The sequence below is a fragment of the Schistocerca serialis genome, chromosome 3 (assembly GCF_023864345.2).
Source record: "Schistocerca serialis cubense isolate TAMUIC-IGC-003099 chromosome 3, iqSchSeri2.2, whole genome shotgun sequence".
In the NCBI taxonomy this organism is placed as follows: domain Eukaryota; kingdom Metazoa; phylum Arthropoda; class Insecta; order Orthoptera; family Acrididae; genus Schistocerca; species Schistocerca serialis.
The window spans coordinates 798341572-798366469 of record NC_064640.1 but is presented as its reverse complement, the minus strand read 5'-3'; the positions used below and the strand labels follow the sequence as shown (position 1 = coordinate 798366469).

The following is a 24898-nucleotide window of genomic DNA, read 5'->3' as shown; positions in this document are numbered from 1 at the left end:
TCTTTAAGCCATTTTCAACACGCAGTCACCATAAGCACGTCAGGAAACGTCTACACACTTACTCGCTGCACCATACTCTGACATGCACCAACACACCTCTGCGTATGTGGACTGCTGCCAGCGCCACCGTGCGTCGACCGTAGCTCAAATGCACCGCATAGTCATACCCCGAGGTGATTTAAACACGCAAACCTGCCACCAGTGCGTTGTTTCACCACGTATCAGCATTATCCTTAATTTATGAGCATGAGTGTAGAAGCGTTTCGTCCTTATATAGACGCGCGCTAGAATATTATGTGATTTTGATTATTTGAATATTATTTGAAATTTCCCTAGGTCAAATATTCTTTCTAAATAGCTATAATAATTACTATCAGACTTTGTTTATCAAATTACCGATATGAGAAGTAGCTATTAAAGTATACTGGACCAAGTAATGCTTACACTACGGCAAATCGTGACTTACAGGCATGCCATTCATATTGATTATTAAAATATGGATATTAAAAATTACGTAATTCTTAATTATGGCAATTACATTTTTGTTATTGGTGTCGTTGGGTTCAGAAAATTTAGCCCATCGATAGTATGTTAACATTTGCCAGAAACGTATAGAGATTTGGTCACAATATGAGCTGAAAGTTCGGGCTGGTTGAAATCTTTAGTTAATTAAATATCATAAATTAATTAGGTTTAGCTAAAATAAACACGTCTTTCAAATGAGCAAAATTTGGCCTACAGTTTACAGATAATCTGCTTTTCTGTATCTATTTGTTAGCTCACTAGATGGATGCGTTGTAGATCGACAACTTTGAAATACAATAACTTTTGAGATACATCATTTCCAGCAAAACTAATTAAAGCAAAACGTTCAGAACAGGGAAAATTAATTTACATTAGTTTGTAAATTCATTTGATGTGTGCTAAGATAACAGATTTTATCATTAAAATTTTCGTGAAGAATAACAGCAAGAAAAGAAGAAAAAAGTTACTGTAGATCCTAGATATTATAATTAGGAGTGTAAAAGACAAAGTAGGATGGTGGCGGGCCCCACCTGTTTTGTCACAATACGTACCGCAATAATGATATGTATAATTACACTTTCCGTAGCATGGGTATCTGCTTCATCACTATACTACAGTGCAGGTAACCCAAGTCCGCCTGTTTCAGTCTGTAAAAAATATAGTCCCACAGTTACAACCTTTTTGCTTAAGTCAGGCGTACTCAGTGGATGGTTTGAAGGGACACTAGCCCTTAGCTTTTATCTCGGCTGGTAGATTTTTAGGGTATACTTCTGCCTGTCGTCAATGACTTCAGGTGGCTGAATTTTGTCAGTCATTGCCAGCATACTCAGTTTCCAGAGATTAGTTATGTATCGCCAAAACTGAGTGAACTATAGTGAAAGGAAGTATGATACCACAAAAAGAGATACAGAAGTGGTGACGACAGCATTCCACAGTACACGCTAGAGCAATAATACCGTGGAAAATTCACTGTATACTGAAGCTAAATATTGTGATGCCTGCGATCGTTGGAGTTCAGACATGGAAACATGTTGCACAAATAAAATTTAACCCGGATACCAACAAATTGTGACTGTTGACGTTTAACATAAAACGTTTTCAATAATTTCAGTAGTTACCATCCGTAAAAGTGTCACTGTAGATCTATTACGATGTTGCCTTTTTCGTGTTGCGGTGCTATCGATCAACAATTCTTGAAGGCAAACAATAACTTGGCTATATACTCGTACGTTTGATATGAGTCGATAGAGAACTTAAGTGGCGAACGTCTTTCGGATACCTGAATATACAGAATCTGTCTATTGACCGGCGACCATAATATTTTTAGGATTACAGGGTGGTTGTAATTGAACTATCGCTGCACTTGAGCCAGTGTTGACGGAAAACTATTTACCGAATGGATACCCAACCTTGTGGGAATGATGTTCAGACAGTGCGTTGTAGGATTAACACTGTTAGCAATGTTAGTGTCATGACTTCCCGTTAGGCGTCGGTACTGGTTCGGCGATATAGTGTTCAAACACAAGCATCAGTGTGCATTATAGTTGCAGACAGCCAACATGGGTCTGGGCAAGGCGAGAAGGGCCTTACTTGTAAATATGTTGTATCAAAACAACAGCAAACCTGTGTGATTTCTGGCTGTTGGGTTACCTGAAAAACAAGGTTTAGTAACAGGACACGTAACAAATTTTGGAAGTTGAAAATGAGCATAGAGAGGGAGGTAGCCAACATACCACCTAAGATGTTTTGGGTAGTAGTAAAGCAATCTCTAGTGCGGTTCGAGGCTGTTGTTGATGCAGATGGTCGTCGCATTGAGCATGTAACATAAACATAGTAAGCAGTTGACAAACGTTACGCTCTCATGTGGAAATTAAAGTGCTTTTCTTTCAATGGGTCACACGCTATTTCTCTCCCTCTTGTCGTTACAAATGTTTCCACAAAGTTTTATTGTCGTACGATCACTTGTTTTTCATGGGGCCCTATCAAATAGCGAAAGTTTAATTATAGCCACCCTTAATGTTATGTAAAAAACGGGCACGGCGAGTGGAGTGGGGAGTACTTTTGACATGAGTGATGATTTTTAATTGGAGAGAATTGTGTTACTCCCAGAATATTATAAAATCCCACAGTACGCATGATTTAGAGGTAGTGATTTATAATTTTGCCGATTTGTTCTGTTCACCGTCGTAATAAACAGGAGTAACTAGCGTTCTAGTCACATGGGACATTTTGCTGTGATTCACGATAATGCTATACTCGTACATTTCCGCAGCGTAATCGGCCATCCGTGCTTTCCGTAAATAATTTGGTTTTTTTAATCATGCAATCTTATGTATGAATCGAAGGAAAGACATAAAACGGCCGCTAGTGGGCATTGAATTAAATCAATGGAGAAAGTTGAAAATTCGTGCCGGTCCAAGACTCGAACCCAGATTTACCGCTTCTCATTAGCGGTTGTCGTAAAGGGGAACGACAAGGTGACGGTCGAAATACCTCGAAATTTTTTTATTACGGAATTCGAATGTGTATACATTGAAGAATTATTCCTCAAAATATTATGCGCGAAGTCCAAAAAGTAACGATTCTGTGAGCGCTTGAAGCGGAGCGTGCATAGCACGCCTCGGTGTTACAGAACTGGTTGCCACAAGTCGTTATCGATGCCATCACCCCAATTTATATCGATTTGAGTAAACCTGATTTACTGGAGCGTTGTTTGGACTGTTTTGCTCAAAATGTAAACGAAAGTTTCAGTAGTCTCATTTGGAGATACACTCCAAACTTAACATCCAGCCGAAGCGAAATTGTTAACATTGCTTGAAATTTGGCGTTATGACTATTCAGTGTAGGTCATACTGCTTTAATAATCGTGGCAAATGCCCTTCAAATCAAAATCGGCGATGAAATACGCGTATTCTGTGGAAACGCGCTCAGCGACGAAAAGGGCTTTGAGTACGAAAATAAGTACTTATCAGGTCAAAGTAGCTGAAAGCGGCCATCCAATAGGCGGGATGATAGTTATTATGGACCAGGCATCGATGATATCCCGTATGTTTCAAGTTTTGTCCCTTTTTTTAATATGGTAAGTACTTGTCAAACTTCAAATGCGTTTTTTAAACCATATTTTTTGACATGGTTGTCGTCGCCCACGCTACAGTTTTCGTACGATTTTAATGATTTTTGGTCTCTTTTGAAGCAAATTGAATTCTCTCAACCTCTTCATAGCCGATTTTTTAAAATGTCGATATTTAGTAGTTTTTTCGCCCAAAAAAGACGGGTCCAAAAATGGCCATTTTTTCAAATATCTATAATTTCACCTCTTTGTAAATCCGTACGATGAACTATAGTTACGTCTGCAAGGATCAAGATGATATGTTAATTTCATGTTTCACATAACCACAACTGGAGTTCAGCGACAACCGTCGGTCTACCTTCTTTCAGAGTTGCCTCGGGAAAATCCCAATTACACAGTGAAGATATTAATATTTTTCAATAAAAAGATACCAGAAAACTTCAATGTATGCTTTATTCATTTCAGCAAACCCCGTTTGTCTACTAAATCTCAGTACAGAGGAAGAAAACCTGGATTTGAGCAATATTTTCATTCGTCACCCTGTTGTTCTCCCTTAACCACTACGGCTGCTGGCCACAGTCCTTGAACGACGCAAATTTCCAACTTACCTCACACTGCTGACAGTGTCCCTGCCTATTAAGCCTCCATATTTCGCAGCATTCGCTGACTTCCTTATGAGTTCAAGCGGATGTTTTTTATTCACATAAGACTGAAGGGTTAAACAAATGGTGTGTGTTCTTTCAGACAATCCAGTAAGTTGGAAATTGCGTCGTTCAGGGACAGTGTCCTGATAGCCGGAGCGATTAAGGCAACCAGCCGGCCGAAGTGCCCGTGCGGTTCTAGGCGCTGCAGTCTGGAACCGCAAGACCGCTACGGTCGCAGGTTCGAATCCTGCCTCGGGCATGGATGTGTGTGATGTCTTTAGGTTAGTTAGGTTTAACTAGTTCTAAGTTCTAGGGGACTAATGACCTCAGAAGTTGAGTCCCATAGTGCTCAGAACCATTTGATTAAGGCAACCGCTCGTAAGAAGCAGTAAATCCAGGTTCGATTCCCGGTCCGGCACAAATTTTCAGCTTTCCCCACTTATTTAATTCATTGCCCACTAGCAGCCGTTGCCTGTCTTTCCTTCGATTCATTTCATTTGAATGACGGGATGGACGCTTTGGAGAGGCCACGGCCGACTTGTCGCCCCCCCCCCCCCCCCCCCCCACCCTTGCGCAGCTGTTCCAGGTGTGTCATGGCTCTGTACTACTGTTTGCAGGACGTGGCGTCCCGCGGCCTGGACCTGACGCTGGTGGACTGGGTGGTGCAGCTGTCGCCACCGCAGTCCGTGTCGCACTACGCGCACCGAGTGGGCCGCTCCGCTCGCGTCGGCGCCCACGGCTCTGCTTTGCTCTTCCTCGTCGATTCGGAGCTCGAGTTTGTCGAGAAACTCCACGAAGCTCGCATCAGGTAAGTTCCGACACAACTCTAGTTTTGAAACGGTAAGGTATGTCCTTGTATCTACATCTATCCTCCGACGGTGTATTGTGGAGGGTACGTAGTTTACCACTTTCGATTCCCCCCCCCCCCCCTCACCCCACATGCCATACATGCCATCTTGTACCATTCGTGAATGAAAAACTGTTGTTAGCCGTCTGCATTATACGGGGTGGTTATAATGAAATAGGATCTACTCGTGGAAGTCGGGTGTGGGCTATAATTATCACATGGCAGCGAAACTTGATTGATAGGCTAATACGTTCATGCGCAACCGATTTACACCGGAAAAATATTAGTTCCAATTTCGGCCACCAAGTGAAAATCCGGCGCTGTACAGCATCTCGTCAACGTCTCTGGTCCTCATACTGAACATATTGTGCAAGCAGCTGTTAGTAATAAAATCAACATAACTCTCACTTGTTGACTTTTTCTGCCCACGTCCCATTCCTAATACACTACATACGGAAACATTCCTGTACGTCTCTCCTGTATTCATGGTGCCAGGTTTACACCTAGTGGTCAAAATTGGAACTAATTTTTTCCAGCGTAAATCGGTTCCGCGTTAACATATTTGGTCAAATTTTGCTACCATACGATAATTACAGCCCACATTGGACCTCTGTGAGTAGCTGCACTTTAATTATAACCGTCTTCTACCTAATTCACCGAATTTTATTGTCGTGGTCAGAATGTGAGATGCTTGAATCATATGAGACGCCACCTGTTGTAACTTCGGAACTTCGTTTCTCCGCCTTGCTCTACGCGTTTCCCGTAGCGTCTCCTATTCGATTTTTTAAAGCTTGTCTCATTTGCTGTCGCGCTGGCTGTGCAGTCATGTTACGAATCTTGTTAGTACTATGCGCTTCTGAAGTGTTTTCGAGAAATCGAAATTCGAAGTTTTATAAGCCTCTCGAATACCACACGAGAGTGCCAGTTATCGAGTTGAGGTGTTAGACAACAGGCTAAGGCAGCAACTAAAAGTCTGCCCGTGCACTGCGTTCGAATCTGACTTTTTCCCCTGATCTTTCTTCCTGCCTTTCCTTTCTGAACAGACTTGGTGTATTGTAGCGATACATGTAGTGGTCTTGCACTGGTTATAGATGATGTTGAAAGTAACCACCATTCATCTCCTGGCACTTTTTGGCCCTGGTGAGCAAGTTGCTGGAGGCAGAACGAAGCTGGATTGCTGGAATTGCCGCAGTCTCATCCGAAATGTTCTGCTCCAGTTCTGGAAGACTATGAGGTTGTTGCGATACACGTTAGACTTGAGGGCTCCCCACACAAAGTAATCGCACACTGACAGGTCGGGTGACCTGGGTGGCCTGTTAGGGCCGCGACCGACCAGACTGCAGGTCCAGGTGGAGTATTCGTCCACGTGATCGACATGATACACCGGTCTCTTGCGACAAGCATTGGGTTGATTTGGTAGTACTGGCATTTTCTGGTGCACTGCTGTCTCATTTTCTGGTGTGTGGGCACGTTTCGAAATGTTTTTGACTTGTTCAAAACATATCCTGCCTGATGCCATCTTCCGACTAAACGATGCATGCCACTCTTTGGTGGCACTTTGACACCATTAAATTTCTCAGCAAATAGCTGACCACACCATTTCCACGACTTAGTTGTTACGTAACTTTCCACAACGAACACCCGCTGCTCCACTGTGAGTACCATCGTTCCGTTTGCACTGCTCTACTCACACTGACACAGCCCGCACTACACTCAGAACTGCTGTGGATCACGTGGCAGACGTACACGTGGTGTGTGCGTCGCAGGGTGTGGTTATATGTATACATTCATGTCCATTCGTATCCACTCGTCTGGGTCACTTTTATTTGCCCGACCTATTAAATCTTGTGGAAAACTGAGTATGTGATAGATGCGAAGGAGACGCCGAAAGCCGCGTGGTTTGAGGCGCTGTGTCACGGACTGCGCGGCCCTTCCCGCCGGAAGTTAGAGTCCTCCCTCGGGCATGTGTGTGTGTGTGTGTGTGTGTGTGTGTGTGTGTGTGTGTGTGTGTGTGGTTGTTGTTGTTGTTGTTGTTGTTAGCATAAGAATGCATTTTGTTAAATACAGTCAAAAAATTAGGTGAAATAGAAAATGAGGAAAGAAAAATAATCAGGAAAGTCTTGGGACCAAAAGACGAGAATTGGAAACGGAAATTAAGAAGTAATAAAGAAATTTATGAAAAAAAATTAAACCAATATTAGACGCAATGGAAAAGGGAAGAGTCATATTCTATGAACACCTAAAATGGCTAAATGAAAAGAGGATGACAGATATAAATTTTTAACTTTTTTGACTGAAACTCAATAACATGAATGACATGAGTCAAAGAAGTAAAAGCATACCCGAGAGCAGTGGAAATAATGGAGGAAGCAATAGGAGAAAGAGGAAAGCTCGGAGCAAAAGTAAAAATTTCAAGGACTTCCAGGAGAAAACAAGGAAAAGACTGTTGCAGTATGCACAGAAGAAAGAAGAGAAAGGTAGGGGAAGAATGAAAAACTGCTGCAAAGAAAGAAATGAGAAAAGAAACAAGATACAAGTTATATCATGTTGTCATTAGCCGGCCGAAGTGGCCGCGCCGTTCTAGGCGCTACAGTCTGGAACCGCGCGACCGCTACGCTCAGAGGTTCGAATTCTTCCTCGGGCATGGATGTGTGTGATGTCCTTAGGTTAGTTAGGTTTAAGTAGTTCTACGTTCTAGGGGGCTGATGATCTCAGAATTTAAGTCCCATAGTACTCAGAGCCATTTGAATCATTTTGTTGTCCTTTATAGGCCAAAACAGTGATAAAAAAGTTAGTCTATACTACTATAAGAGGCGGTCAATAAGTTTCCGTTCGAAGGCAGTACTGTCCAGAAACGGCATCCCAATCAGGCAAAATCTCAGTTAGCATTGAGGGAATCAGCCCACCGACGCAACCGTTCGGTAAAGTACTGTGTTCTGCACTTGCTGCACATCCTTGTCCGACGGGAATGGATGACCCTTCAAGGCCTTTTTTGGAGGACCAAAGGCGTGATTGTCGCTTGGCGAAAGATATACATCCATGCTCTGCAATCCACCACGAAGTGCATGGCAGAGAGAGACAGGATGGGTGCTCGAGTGTCTCCCATTTGTGTTGGCGTTAACTTCCGCATTACGACATTTGCGATAGGGGGACGTTCGTTATATGAAGCAGCGGCACCCCTGGGCGCACCATTCCACACCGTGGTTTTCAACAGACGTTTTGCCCCATACACACTTTCACTCTCCGATGGATTTATACCAGTGTTTGTCCTTTGGCACCCAACAAAAGAATAAAAGCACATTGGTCCTGTTTGGGCTCATTTGGTAATAAATTTGCCATAGTTCACATTTTCGCATTTGCCGCTAATGCCATACTAATCTCTTGCCTACATGTGATGCTTTTACAGGGTGAATCACCTACAGCTTGCACTGCAGATATTGCGGAAATGGAACATGGTATTATGTGCGTTCTCACAGAATGAATTGGTAGTCAGGGGCTTTTACTGTTACGTAATCAACAGATTGTAATAATACCTATAAAGGTTATTTTTGTGCAAAGATACACTTTCTGAAATGGAAAAATGGCTGTTGATATTAACAAATTAAAAGTAGGTTGAATTAGAATGTCAGTAGTGTTTGTTGCAAGATTCTAGTGCAAGTCGTTTACGAGATATCGTTGTTTGAATAGTTCTCACATCGACACTTAGACATCACAATAAAGAATAACAAAAGTGCATTCACTAGTTATGTGAATTCTGACCAGTAATGGAACAAATGACCATCACAGAGCCGCACGGCGTGGCCGCGCGGTTAGAGGCGCCATGTCATTGGTTGCGCGGCCCCTCCCGCCGGAGGTTCGAGTCCTTCCCCGGGCATGGGTGTATGTGTTGTTCTTAGCATAAGTTAGTTCAAGTAGTGTGTAAGTCTAGGGACCGACGACCTCAGCAGTTTAGTCCCATAGGAATTCACACACATTTGAACATTTTTGAACCATCACAGAAGAACACAAGTGCATACATTAGTTACGTGGATTCTGACCAGTAATGAGAGAATTGACCATCACATGTTGGGTTCAAATGACCACTGGCAGCAGCAATACAGGGTTCCAGTCTGGGGTGGAACAGCTGCTGCACACATGCTACCATTTCAGCAGAGGTGTCCAAGCAGGCTGCAGTAATACATCATTTCATATCATTGGGTGTAATTGGTTTGTCTTTGTAGACAGCGTCTTTCAGCTTCTCCACAGAAAAATGTCTACAAGCGTCAAATCTGAGGAACAGACAAGTGAAGGTACCCTGGTACATGACCTCTTGTCCAATTAAGCGATTTGGAAACAATTTGTGAAGACATGCTGTAGTACTTCGTGCGCTATGGACTGGACAGCCATCATGTCAGTACCACAGGTTCCCCTAGTCTGCAGAGGAACGTCTTATAGCATCTGTGGAAGATGGTCTGTTAGGAAGTTGCAATAGCTGTGCACATTCAGTGTTCTGTCCGGTAGAAACAGGCCGATGAGCTGATGGTTTAATATTCCACACCACCCGTTTACACTCCATGGACACTGATGTTCCACCTGACGAAGCCAATGGGGACGAATAGTGCATGTTTCGGTGGTTTACCCGGCTGTGAAGGGTAAATGTGGTTTCGTCACTAAACAAGATACATGGTACATGTGGGGTATCCTGTCTTAATGTCCATGTACAGAAGTTAACACGATTCTCATAATCGTTTCCATCCAGCCCTTGATGATGGAGAGAGGTGTGATACGGATGGAACCAATTTCGATGGAGAATGCGTAGGACACGTGACTGAGCGGGAGCTAACCTGCGTATCAACTGCAACAGAACCAAGAACATCTATTTCCCCTCTTCTGTCGTCACTTGTTCCCTTATGTTACGTTGTCTAGGTGTTACACAGCCACTTTCACGTTACTGGTTGAAGAGGCTGATAAATAACTACGGAGATGTATGACGTCTGTTGCGACATTTTGCCGCTTACACCATATAAGAACGAACTACATTCTTGCTATACTCTCCATACACCATGAGCATGTCGGCTTTTTCTGCATTGATAAACTCCATCGTCCACTCAAAACCTACTGCTTGGACCGCCACACACTGACTAGCGAGTCGCTGTGCACTCAAGGAACATACAAACACACTGAAAGCAAACATAACAACATTGTACTTAGAAACTACGCCGGTTGACTGGCACAGACATATGTCGATGTGGAAACTTTTCGCCGGCCAGTGTGGCCGTGCGGTCTAGGCGCTTCAGTCAGGAACCGCGTGACCGCTCCGGTCGCAGGTGCGAATCCTGCCTCGGGCATGGATATGTGTGATGTCCTTAGGTTGGTTAGGTTTAAGTAGTTCTAAGTTCTAGGGGACTGATGACCACAGATGTTAAGTCCCATAGTGCTCAGAGCCATTTTGAAAACTTTTCAAAATACGGCATCCGGTAAACAACTCGCACTAGAATCCCGCAACAAACTGACATTCTAATTTACCTATTTTTTGTTTGTTAATGTCAATAGGCACTGTTCTATTTAAAAAAAGTATATTGTGCACAAAAAATACACTTTCTAAGTATCATTACAATCTTTTTATTGGCTAACAATATGAGCCCCTGACAACTAATCCATTCTGTGAAAACTATACATCAACAGCAATTTCCGTTTCCGCAATATTTGCGGTGCAAGTTTTGAGCGATTCACCCTGTATACCGGCGTAACATATGCGCTGGAGCAACGCCCTCAAACGAAAACTTTTTGAGCGCTCCTTGACTGCGGTTATAGTGGAGCGGCGGGGCAAGCAGAGCAGCGATGACGAAACAAACCAGTGCCGCTTAGTGCGAGTGATCATAATGACGCTGCGAGCGGAGCGGCACAGAGCGCCAGTAGGAGAATGAAACCTTTCTCTCTCTCTCTCTCTCTCTCTCTCTCTCTCTCTGAGCGCGCGGCGACCAGAGAGTTCGAGTGACTCCGGCTGCGGTCGGGCAACAACGGCACCATTCGGCTGCCGCTGTGGGTAGCAGCGTCAGTACTGTTGCTGACTCTTGCGTATCTTTTGTTGTACTGTATGGAAATGGTATCAGCGGAAGCTTTTATAGCAGCTGTTTTTCCTTGCCGTTCTATATGGAACCACCGAAATAACTATCATCAAAACTGATTCATTTTGGACAAGTTATGTGATGAGATGGCAGCAGAATTACGGACTACAAGTACAGAATGCATTTCATTAATCTCTTATCCCTCTCATTATCTTGAAACGAGAGATGATAGAGCTGAAGTAGCATAGCTGAGAAACACTTGTGAGTCCTCTTTTATTATGTGAGAAAAAGTTTCAAAACTATCTCATTTGGACAGCTTCATTTGAAGGTCTGTTAAAGTTTCGTCCTGTCTGATTGTCTACTGTATGCTGGTCATTGACACTGAGGGATCCTTGTAGGTCGGTGACAGTGCTGTGGAGAACAAGTACGTTTCACAACATCGTCAGCAAATTCTGGCAAAGTTTCAGTTGGTTTCCAAAATGAGCCCCACTTAGCGCTCATTATTCTAAAAGCAAATTCTGCTAATTGTTGTGGTCTGGAAAATCTATTATTGAGATATTTATTCCACGGATCTAAAACACAGTGATTGTAATATTTGATAAAATGCCTCAGCAATGCGTGTGCCAGATTTCCAATGAATACAAAAGGCAATCCAACTGATGTATTCTGTAGTGGAGAGTCTTGCGGTATATTAAGCTCCCCGTCTTGAATCAAGCGAAATACACTAGAAGAATAAAATCTACCACTTTCCCATTCCTTTCCATATCCCCAAACATTGATTATAACGATTTTCCCCTGAGGATCTGTAACTGCTTAAATATTGAATGAAAATTTTTGTAACTATAAATCTTTGACCCTGAATTTTGTGGGCATTTTAGACGAATATTTTTTGTGACAACATCACCGACTGCAAAAATGCTTCAGATGGCTCTGAGCACTATGCGACTTAACTTCTGAGGTCATCAGTCGCCTAGAACTTAGAACTAATTAAACCTAACAAACCTAAGGACACCACACACATCCATGCCCGAGGCAGGATTCGAACCTGCGCCCGTAGCGGTCGCTCGGCTCCAGACTGTAGCACCTAGAACGGCACGGCCACGACGGCCGGCTCACCGACTGCAGTTTGGAAATTCTGTATGTTATATAAATTATTTACAGTCCTTAGTAAACCACGCTCGAATGTTGTGTGGCTGGAGACTATCCCACAGCATTTTGGTGATTGACTCCACAGTACTTACAACAGTTGTGAATCCTGTAGGAATGTCAGAGCCAGTCTCTGAAACGAAAACGTTTGTGATTGCTAGGAACCTGTAACAGTTATAGTTTAATCAGCTATCTATGGCCCTTAAAAATGTTTCATTTGAAAAAATCTTTAGTTGCTTGAATATCTGTTAGGTATGAAAGTTTTACCAATTAATCGTATGGCAGAATATTCTTTTCTTTGTGTACTATCATTTCCCAAAGTCTTGTTTTGATATCTTAAACATTTTATGAGATATGAGGACCGTTACAAATATTTCATTGTGGCGTTTTCGCTGTCACATGAGTTCGAGACAAAGCGCTTTACGTACGAGATTGGTGATAGATAGCAATAGGCTCTAAGTGTAAAGAATAATTCAGCATGTTAGCTACATTTCATACGCAGAAACATATCACCTAACATGCACCAAACGCAAATTCATAGCGACCCCTATTTATCAATGCAACCTTCTAGAAATTCTTGAGGTAGGTTACTTAATTTTGAAACATCGCAATAATTATGACCATTAATGAAATGTAATGCATTTTATCTTGCAGCTGACGAGTAAAGCTAAGAGGTGCGTGAGACTCCAGTTTTTTCACCAAGTAGTTTTTTTCAAAATCGTGGTTTGAAAACGACTGCACCCGGCTGGAGACCCGAGAACAGTACAAACAGTTAATTCGCCGGGAAAGCCTAAGATAACACATCAGATTCCTCTATGGGGAGCAGATGAACCAGATACTCAAGAAGCCGGATAAGCTTCGCGAACGGAAGGAGCGTCTACCGAGCTCTCTCGCCTCCCTGGTGCGGTGCCGTGACTACAGCATAATACCGACATTCGCGAGGATTATCCATCACATAAACACCGTGGCCTCCCACCGGATCACAGAAGAGCTAGCCTGGCGCTTGTAAGGGAAAGGATCCGGTACACCTGTCGGCGGCTAGACACGACATCCAAGGAATTACTCGGACTCCACTTAGAGATGGCTTGTTTGCTCTCGACCGATTCTTGAGAGTGGGTCGACACTGTGTCTTGGGCTCATGTGGACGTTTCTCGACACAGTGCCACTTCTAAACAAGTCTCCAAGTTCCAACGTCTGGCAGCCAGAGAAAAACAGGCGCAAGAAATGCAACGACGAACCGTAATCAACTTCAACGGGAAGGAGATTGACGACGTAGCAAAATCAGTTCTGGAAAAGGGACTAAATTTCGCACCAACGCCGACTACTATACCCATCGGAGACTTCATCAGTGGTATAGAACATGTAATTTCCACACTTCCCACCGAAGAAGCAGAAGAGATCCATCGGGAAACGTCATGTGCGATTACCAAAGCCGCTCTACCGAGTCGAACATCACGAAAGCAGAAAGAGCTGCCATTCGAGAACTACGGATTGATGCTGAAATAGTTATTTTACCCGCAGATAAAGGAAATTCAACTGTACTGCTTCCATTATCGGAGTACAATCACAAAATGTACGACCTATTCGAGGATCTAGCATACAGAAAACTGAAGGGAGATCCGACCAACAGGGTGAAAAAGAAGACTGTTGAGCTTCTACGCCAGTGCCTGCCGAAGGAAATCGTCGAGAAGCTCCGACCTTGAGCTGCTGCACCCCTAAGGCTCTATGGGTTAAAAGGTGCACAAAAAGAATGTTCCTTTGCGCCCTGTCGTCAGCAACATAGGCGCTCCAACGTACCAGCTAGCCAAATATATAACGACGGAGTTAAATCCTCACGTCGGGAAATGTCAGCATCACATCAGGAATTCCGTACATTTCATTCAACGGCTGCGGGAGCTGCGCCTCCGTAACCAGGACCTCATGGTGAGCTTCGATGTGGTCTCACTTTTCACCAGAGTGCCGCTTGATGACTCTCTTAGGTTGATTAGGGAGAAATTCAACCCGGCAATGACTAATCTTTTCGAATTTGTCCACACATCAACATTCTTTCTCTTCGATGGAAACTATTACGAACAAACGGATGGCGTTGCCAAGGGGTGACCCCTGTCACCGGTGGTAGCAAACGTGTTTATGGAGGACTTCGAAGAGAAAGCACTGGAAACTGCACAACTGAAGCTTATCTGCTTTTACAGATATGTTGATGACACATTTGTGATATGGCCACATGAAAGAGAAAAACTTCAAGAGTTTCTCCAGCATCTGAATTCTCTGCATCCTAACATCAAATTCACCACGGAGGTGTAAGAGAATGGTGAACTCCCGTTTCTGGACGTCCTAGTCAAGTGCAAAGCGGATGGCACCTTGGGACACTGTGTATACAGGAAAGAAACCCACACTGATCTGTATCTCCACGCTACCAGCTGCCATCATCCTTCGCAGCATGAGGGCGTACTGCGCAATATAGGACGAGGAAAACCTACAAGAACAACTTAACCACCTTAAGGACGTTTTCAAGAAGAACGGATATAACGAGAGTCAAATTCGACGTGCTTTCAGGCAGAATGCACAAGCCCAGCAGAGAGAGAACGAAGAGGACTTGAAGACAATGGCGTACCTGCCTTACGCCGGCAAAGTATCCAACAAAATCGGCAGAATTATGGCTCGGTGTAACATCAAATGTGTCTTCCACCCACCTCCGAAAACACGTGCCCCGCTAGGTACAGTAAAAGATGACCTGGGGCTGCGCAAACCGGGTGTTTACCGTATTCCGTGTAAATGCGGTAAGGCATACATCGGGCAAACTGTGCGGACACTCTAAGAAAGATGCCAAGAACACAGAAGGCACACTGAACTGAAGCAGCCTACAAAATCTGTGGTTGCGGGACGTTACATGGATACTGGAGATACTATGGAGTGCCCGGAAACGGAAGTTTTACGGCAGGCCTCGTCTTTTTGGGACTGTGTTCTGAAGGAGGCGATTGAAATACGTGTAGCTGATGGACTGATCAACAGAGACGCCGGGTTCAACTCAGCCAACTAAAGGCACAGCGCCGACCCAAAGCACTTCCCGCCCGACGAAGGTCACAGGACACCTGATGGTTCACAGTTCGCATCCAGCAGCCAGCAGCCCACCCCTCCCCACCACCCCTCCACGCAGTGCCGCGTGCGGCAAGACGCGGGGGGAAGGGGTGGGCAGCGATCAGAGAATTAAGGGAAGGAGATTCAGCGGAGACGCTCAGTCTGCAGGTATCACCTGAAGATGACGGCAGGGAACGCTGTCGAAATATTGTGGTTTGAAAACGACTGCACCCGGCTGGAGACCCGAGAACAGTACAAACAATTAATTCGCCGGGAAAGCCTAAGATAACACATCGTTTGAGAAGAATTGCAAGTCCTGTGTCGAATTCATGATATAATAATACAAACTGTCAACAGCTGTCGTTACAATCGTGTTCTGCTCGGAAGATGGCATTCTGATCAACGGACAACCACGCTAGCAATGACGTCATGGCACTTGTCAAGCGGGGCAGTGTTTGCAAGGTAGTCCCACATCCGCAATCACAGACGGTGCAATGTGGCACAGAGAAGACGCCTACACACTCTGTGCTGTGGAGGGCCATGGGAAGCAGGAGAGTCGCAAACTGATGTTGCCCGATGGCTTAATGTGAATCGTTCTGTTGTTTTTTGGGTGAGGCGACAGTTTTTAGAGAGCGAAACCGTGTTCTGGAGACCAGGACATTGCCGACAACGTGTGACGTCAGGAAGAGTGGACCGTTATTTGGCTGTAAGGGCACGAAGGTACCGCCTTAGTACACTGCAACTGGTATCCGACTTCGCAGCATTCACTCGACGTGTTGTATCGAGGCAAACGGTGGACAGAAGGCTTCATCAGAGTTGCCTTTATTGTTGGAGACCTGCTGTCTGTTTACCTCTGGTGTGTTTTCACAGAAGGGAACTTTAGAGTGGAGCTGTCAACATGTCTCGTGTACGATTGAATGGTGGACCAGTGTTCTTTTCACAGATGAGTCCCGATTTGGTCTGGAGAGTGATTCTCGACATATTCGCATCTGGAGGGCACGTTGAACACGATTTCGGGACCCGAACATTGTGTAAAGAGACCGACATCAAGGAGAATCCTTATTGGTGTGGGCAAGGATTATGTTGACCACTCGAACCCCTATTCATGAAATTGTACATGCGAATCAGCAAGATTTAACTGCTGTCATGTACCGTGAGGATATCTTGGGATCTCGTACGAGGTGGTTGTGGGCTGAGACTTTGTACTGATGGACGATAATGCTCGACCTCACAGAGCATGGGTGGTTGATGTTTTTTTGGTAACGGAAGATATTGCACGCATGGCGTGGCCTGCTCGCTCTACCGAATTGAATCCGATAGATAATGTCTGGGATGCTCTAGAGGGAAGGGTTTCATCACATCAGCATCCATCAACCACTCTTCAAGACTTGAGCAACTCTGCTGCAGGAAGAATGGGCGTTATTGCCTCAACATGAAAGTGATCACATTATTCATAGCATGCCCCATCTTTGTCAGGCCTGTATTGGTGCCATAGGTGGCTGCAGCCCATACTGAGCACATTAATTAGTTGTCAGAATGTGTGTGCAAATCCGGTAAGTTGGAATACGTTTCGTATTCTGTACATTGTTTCTACTTTACTATCACCTGTTTATACTGTTTTGTGGCAAAATAAACGCAACCTTGGAAAATTGCCGTTTGTCGCTTTGATTTTGGACACCAATGTAATTTTACATGTATGTAATATATAAAGTGGAAGCGTTACTACCAAAAATCTCAAATTCCTTGACCGATTTATTTCAGTTTTATGTCCAATACTCTGGCAAACATTTTGATGGACAGAGGCTGCATGTTTTTTTTAAAATTATATAAAATATAAATATATATTAATATGCAAAGGGGAAAAATTATTGCGTAAATTTTGAACAGCTATTGAAAGATTTACTTCTAATGTTTATTCGTTACTGTAATGAACATTCGGACATAAAGATGCTATATATTTCTTAATAGAGATATTATATATGTAGTACATAAATGGGAAACTTTGTTACTAAAAATCTTGAAAGTTATGCAGCAAATTATTTCAAATTACAGGAGATACCCTAGTGAAAGTTTGGATGGATTTAGGCTATGTATTTTTTTTAACAACATTGTAAAAATTTTCTTTTAAAATTGACTGCAAGAAAGAAAATGGTGTGGTATGTTTTGGTATGTAACCTTGCAATTGTATTCTTTTTCTGTAAGTCAGTTTTAACTATGATAACATGGCATTAGGTGAATTATTTCTCCCATACATATCCTTTATCATTATATGTAAGTAGGGGGGGGGGGGGGCAAAGCAGGAATGAGCACATTGTGTTTGTGCTGGTTGCACACATTCAGCAGCAAGCATACATTCAGGGGCAAACTTGATTGATTTATGACACTCTCCCCTCTCCTTAACCTATTCCTCTGATAACCAGTTTATAACCCCAAGGGATAATTCATCCTTCTGAGAAAGCCTTCACCTCTCCCCCTCCACCCCTTTGGGCACCTCAAACCCTCCACATCTTTACCATTTCTGATAAAAGCACACCTTTTATATCAAAGTAATTCACTAACCCCCCCCCCCCCTCTCTGATAAATGCCCCCAGTTCTCTCCTCCAACCCCCGCCACTCCCTCCTCTTTGGTGAAGAAGGAAGTAGTTTTATCATCTTAAAGTTTGTCACCGTAGGGAGCAGGATAGCAAACTTACATGTTGCATGTATGTCAGACATGTATGTCCTGAATTAGAGTATTAAGGACATTGCATTCTGCATGGCTAATATTTCAGAAACCACATGGCTTTAACTATATAGTATGTTTAAATTCAGAACTGTGCAGCCTTAGGAGTGCATGTATTTATGTTCTATGATCATTTCACACTTGCCAATACCTTCTTGGAACTGGCCCTGGACACTAGGACAATACTTTAGAATTGAAAGCACTGTTGATTTATATCACCTGCTCCAAACTCAACCTGTCTGGAGCTCCATCATGCATAAACCACACTTTTCTTCTTAACTGTTTGTTATACCACCACAAAATTCTCATGTCTACTATACACTAGTAAGTGGTGCTAACCTCCTTGACATGCACACATCTGGAAAGATCTTTTGCAGTTGGATGTGTGCCGTGAGTAAGACTGGTGCGGAACAGTCTTCATTGAACATGGTGTTACTTAACCCTGTGTGTCACAGTGGCTTCACTGTGAAACCACTTTATGCTGCATTGTATCCCTTTGCGGCATATGTGGCTCACTGTGAAACCACTGTCTCACCCTTGCTTGTAGTGCACTCTAGCGGATTTTCGATGAACTAACTCAATAAATCTTGAGATAGCAACGCTGCTAGCGGGAACAGGCATTCAGCGCTTGTTTTCCGTGCAAGTCCGACATATTGTGATTCAGACACGTTGTTTTGTGTTATTCAGATGCTGTACTTTATTCAGTATAAGTAAAATTTTTATACACGCCACGACATATATTCTAGATTGAAAATATGCATGAAGTTTGAATGTAGCACATTATTTGAAACAATGAGAAGCACAGATGTTGGTGGTTTCGCTGTGAAACCACAATGCTAATATGATACCTTTACCATACAAAGCTTCTATTCTTATACAGGGTGTTACAAAAAGGTACGGCCAAACTTTCAGGAAACATTCCTCACACACAAAGAAAGAAAATATGTTATGTGGACATGTGTCCGGAAACGCGTACTTTCCATGTTAGAGCTCATTTTATTACTTCTCTTCAAATCACATTAATCATGGAATGGAAACACACAGCAACAGAACGTACCAGCGTGACTTCAAACACTTTGTTACAGGAAATGTTCAAAATGTCCTCCGTTAGCGAGGATACATGCATCCACCCTCCGTCGCATGGAATCCCTGATGCGCTGATGCAGCCCTGGAGAATGGCGTATTGTATCACAGCCGTCCACAATACGAGCACGAAGAGTCTCTACATTTGGTACCGGGGTTGCGTAGACAAGAGCTTTCAAATTCCCCCATAAATGAAAGTCAAGAGGGTTGAGGTCAGGAGAGCATGGAGGCCATGGAATTGGTCCGCCTCTACCAATCCACCGGTCACCGAATCTGTTGTTGAGAAGCGTACGAACACTTCGACTGAAATGTGCAGGAGCTCCATCGTGCATGGACCACATGTTGTGTCGTACTTGTAAAGGCACATGTTCTAGCAGCACAGGTAGAGTATCCCGTATGAAATCATGATAACGTGCTCCATTGAGCGTAGGTGGGAGAACATGGGGCCCAATCGAGACATCACCAACAATGCCTGCCCAAACGTTCACAGAAAATCTGTGTTGATGACGTGATTGCACAATTGCGTGCGGATTCTCGCGAGCCCACACATGTTGACCGTGAAAATTTACAATTTGATCACGTTGGAAAGAAGCCTCATCCGTAAAGAGAACATTTGCACTGAAATAAGGATTGACACATTGTTGGATGAATCATTCGCAGAAGTGTACCCGTGGAGGCCAATCAGCTGCTGATAGTGCCTGCACACGCTGTACATGGTACGGAAATAACTTGTTCTCCTGTAGCACTCTCCATACAGTGACGTGGCCAACGTTACCTTGTACAGCAGCAACTTCTCTGACGCTGACATTATGCTTATCGTCAACTGCACGAAGAATTGCCTCGTCCATTGCAGGTGTCCTCGTCGTTCTAGGTCTTCCCCAGTCGCGAGTCATAGGCTGGAATGTTCCGTGCTCCCTAAGACGCCGATCAACTGCTTCGAACGTCTTCCTGTCGGGACACCTTCGTTCTGGAAATCTGTCTCGATACAAACGTACCGCGCCACGGCTACTGCCCCGTGCTAATCGATACATCAAATGGGCATCTGCCAACTCCGCATTTGTAAACATTGCACTGACTGCAAAAGCACGTTCGTGATGAACACTAACCTGTTGATGCTACGTACTGATGTCGCATGTCAACACAAGCACCGAAGTCAACATTACCTTCCTTCAATTGGGCCAACTGGCGGTGAATCAAGGAAGTACAGTAGATACTGACGAAACTAAAATGAGCTCTAACATGGAAATTAAGCGTTTCCGGACACATGTCCACATAACATCTTTTCTTTATTTGTGTGTGAGGAATGTTTCCTGAAAGTCTGGCCGTACCTTTTTGTAACACCCTGTATACAGTAAGTTATTTAACTTTTTCCTCTATTTAGGTGGATAAAACATACACCTTGGCGGAATTAGATAAAGCTACTGTCTACTTTTTGAGGATATTCCAAGCGATTTGTCAGAACTGTCAAAATCTGAAGAGGATGAAGATGGTAATCTGGAGGGTATTACTCAGGCCCTTGGACAGGAAGCCCCCACGCTCCTACCTTCTTCAGCAGCTGAGAAAGAAGTTTCTGAGGCTCCGGCTGATGTCAGTGAACTTCTTCCTTCCACCCAACAGTTTACAGAACCAAAATGGGCACGTGAGTTCGGTGATTATGATCATGTAAATTTAATTGGCGCCTGAAAAATTGTCGGTTCCTATTACCTCCATGCGATTGGAGTGCACAGGGAAAGTAGATTGTATGGAGGCATTTAATTAACAACAAATATGCTGGTGCCTTAGCAAGTGTATGTTGTTTATAAACTATGTTGTTAATAGATTGGTCACTGTGGGTGACGGGTCGCAAAATAGGGAATTTTCTTAGGCAATTTTCTTGTTTATCTTCCAATGATAACTCACGGCCGTGCGCATCTCGTACCGATCAGATGGTTATGGTTAAAACTGCCCACGTACACTACTGGCCATGAAAATTGATACACCAAGGAGAAATGTAAATGATAAACGGGTATTCATTGGGCAAATATATTATACTAAAACTGACATCTGATTACATTTTCACGCAATTTGGGTGTATAGATCCAGAGAAATCAGTAACCAGAACAACCATCTCTGGCCGTAATAACGGCCTTGAAACCCCTGGGCATTGAGTCAAACAGAGCTTGGATGGCGTGTACAGGTACAGCTGCCCATGGAGCTTCAACACGATACCACAGTTCATCAGGAGTAGTGACTGGCGTATTGTGACGAGCCAGTTGCTCGGCCACCATTGACCAGACCAGACGTTTTCAATTGGTGAGAGATCTGGAGATCTGGAGAATGTGCTGGCCAGGGCAGCAGTCGAACATTTTCTGTATCCAGAAAGGCCCGTACAGTACCTGCAAGATACGGTCGTGCATTATCCTGCTGAACAGTAGGGTTAACAGGGATCGAAAGAAGGGTAGAGCCACGGGTCGTAACACATCTGAAATGTAACGTCCACTGTTCAAAGTGCCGTCAATGCGAAAAGAGGTGACCGAGACGTGTATCCAATGGCACCCAATACCATCACGCCGGGTGATATGCCAGTATGGCGATGACGAATACACGTTTCCAATGTGCGTTCACCGCGATGTCGCCAAACACGGATGCGACTATCATGATGCTGTAAACAGAACCTGGATTCATCCGAAAAAATGACGTTTTGCCATTCGTGCACACGGGTTCGTCGTTGAGTACATTATCGCAGGCGCTCCTGTCTGTGATGCAGCGTCAAGGGTAACCGCAGCCATGGTCTCCGAGCTGATAGTCCATGCTGCTGCAAACGTCGTCGAACTGTTCGTGCAGATGGTTTTCGTCTTGCAAACGTCCCCATCTATTGACTCAGGGATCGAGACGTGTCTGCACGATCTGTTACAGCCATGCGGATAACATGCGTGTCATCTCGACTGCTAGTGATACGAGGCCGTTGGGATCCATCACGGCGTTCCGTATTACCCTCCTGAAACTACCGATTCCATTTTCTGCTAACAGTCAGTGGATCTCGAACAACGCGAGCAGCAATGTCGCGATACGATAAACCGCAATCGCGATAGGCTACAATCCGACCTTTATCAAAGTCATAAACGTGATGGTACGCATTTCTCCTCCTTATACGAGGCATCACAACAACGTTTCACCAGGCAACGCCGGTCAACTGCTGTTTGTGAATGAGGAATCGGTTGGAAACTTTCCTCATGTCAGCACGTTGTAGGTATCGCCACCGTCGCCAACCTTGTGTGAATGCTCTGAAAAGCTAATCATTTACATATCGCAGCATCTTCTTCCTGTCGGTTAAATTTGGTGTCTGTAGCACGTCATCTTCGTGGTGTAGCAATTTTAATGGCCAGTAGTGTAAAAGTGTCATTGCTGTTTGCCTCATTGGGTATTTCTTTCAGGTACCTTCTGTACTATACATCCTATATATGGTCCAAGTTCGACCGAGGCACGTTATTTGGCGGTGACACATCATGCAAAACTTACTTTTGTCCTGAAGTTTTGCACACCAGTGTACTTAGTCGGTGACATTAAGCTGTGATGTTCCCTCCTTCCCTTCCTGTACCTGAGATTGAGCGGAATTGCTGCCTCACGAACAGCGTTCAAGAATTGTTTAAGTGAACTGTCTCGGGTGTGTTACATATCCTTAGCATTCTCCGTAAAAATCTCACACTATCAACTCCTGTTCAGGGTTTGATTAATGTGATCATAGCATCCTAAATCGCTGCAGACGGATTCTTGACTATTCACAATGCGTCACTGGTTCAAGAGTGGTTCAGATGGCTCTAAGCACTATGGGCCTTAACGTCTGAGGTCATCAGTGCCCTAGACTTAGAAATACTTAAACCCAACTAACCCAAAGACATCACACACATCCATGCCCGAGGCAGGTTTCGAACCTGCGACTGTATCAGCAGTGCAGTTCCGGACTGAAGCGCCTATAACCGCTTGGCCACAGCGGACGGCTTGCATCACTGGTTCTGATGATGACTGGACCATGTTCATGCAGTCGAACGACATGGGATATTTTGGTCGGTTACGGGAATTAAATTACTATATTTTATGTTGAGGTTCAGCTGAGATTCATTGCAACATGCGCTCATAATGTGCTAGCTTTCGATTATTTCGTAACAATTTTGTGAACACATGATCTTTCTGTATACAGTTGCCTCATGTGGTAGCATTTTCAGGAATCTATGAACGTAGTTGTCTTAAGTCACCCTTCTGACACTAGGGGGCAATTCTCATCAGTTTATTTGAAATAGATTTTATGTGGCTGTTAGACAGATGATAGTGGAAAGGAATTCACAAAAACTTCATAATTTTTAAAGAAATTCATGGGCCTTGGTGACGTATAAATAAGCATTAGAGAGACTACTTTATAGGTAATGCACTTAACAAAATACAGTCATATTTGGCAGCTATCACTTGTACCATGCAGTGGTTATACATTTTGAAAAAGACGTAAATTGTAACAGTTTTATTTCTGATTATGCTCAGAGACACGGTTGTTCTGTGATGTTAGACAGAGCTGAACAGCCTTGGCACTTTATTTTGATTTTCTTTGTGCAGCCAGTGTTCTTACACCACATGGTATTTTTTATCTAAAGTAATTTCTGGCAAATGGGTTACATTTGGTGAGCGTGTTTGAGAGAGCAATAGTTTTCATCTCTTAGGAGTTGAGTCCTCATCATCTTCTTCAAAATGTTGTTCCTGTTGGTTACTTAACAAATGCTCTGCAATTGTTAGTTTAGAATCAAGCTACTGCGGGATACTCTTCTTTGATTATCATTCTGAATCCGATTACGCCTATACTGAATCCAGCTATTTCCAGTTCTCTGTTCTGTGAAGTGAGAAATAGTTTTTACAGTCCACTTTTGGTTCTGGTGCAGATCCTGTAATAACTCGTTATCTTGTCGGTCAAGTCTGTGCCAGTCATATTTTAATGTGACAGCTTATTACTACTGGATGGGGAACCAGAATGAATATCCCATAATTCTTCGATTATCTTTTACATTGGTCCATAGACTGCTTCCCAATCTTGGTCAATGCAGCTATGGCTGGCTTAGGTCATAACATTTTACAATAGAAATTAGTTTGTCTTCTTTCACTGTCTGGTCAAATGACTCTCGTCCTTGATATGCAAGAAACTTTTCTGCTGTCAGGTGGGCTGCTCAGGGAAGGGGAGATTGGGGGGAAGGGCATTGCGGACGTGGGGTAATGGTGGACACGTATGTTTGACTGTTTTAGAAAAGGATGGAAGATATTTTCAATAGCGCGGTCGTGAGACGAACCTGAAAGCAGCGCCGAAAAAACAGTTGTGAAATGACGCCATGCTCACTGTACAAGGTGTGTTTACTTTATATTTTTTCAACTATTTCATATCACTTATGAGTAAACTTGAATAGGTGTATGATATTTTAGGTGGAACATGAAACGCGATATCGTTTTTGAGAATTAACGTCTAGTTTTTACGTACTCGTTGTGTGCATCATGCGGTTCTAACCTCAAACAAAAACTTTGTTTCGCGGCACGGTATTGTTGGGTAATGCGGGGCCTTTGGAGTTGGGTAATCCAGGCCGATCGTAATTTTACCCCTACTAATTAATCGCATCTGTTTCAAATACCTCGAAATTACCATAGGAAGACGGAGACCAAATACAAATTAGAGAGAGAGAGAGAGAGAGAGAGAGAGAGAGAGAGAGAGAGAGAGAGAGAGAGCGC

The 24898-nt window shown here is 43.7% G+C and overlaps 1 protein-coding gene across 1 annotated transcript in view; it reads left to right on the top strand.

Annotated features, from left to right (window-relative positions):
• The window catches only part of LOC126470638 (probable ATP-dependent RNA helicase DDX31), a 264850-nt gene that overhangs the window by 98324 nt on the left and 141628 nt on the right, over window positions 1-24898 (top strand). The window contains exon 8 of the mRNA XM_050098619.1: window positions 4857-5047. Coding sequence (XP_049954576.1) covers window positions 4857-5047 — 191 coding nt within the window. The remainder of the gene's footprint in view (window positions 1-4856; window positions 5048-24898) is intronic.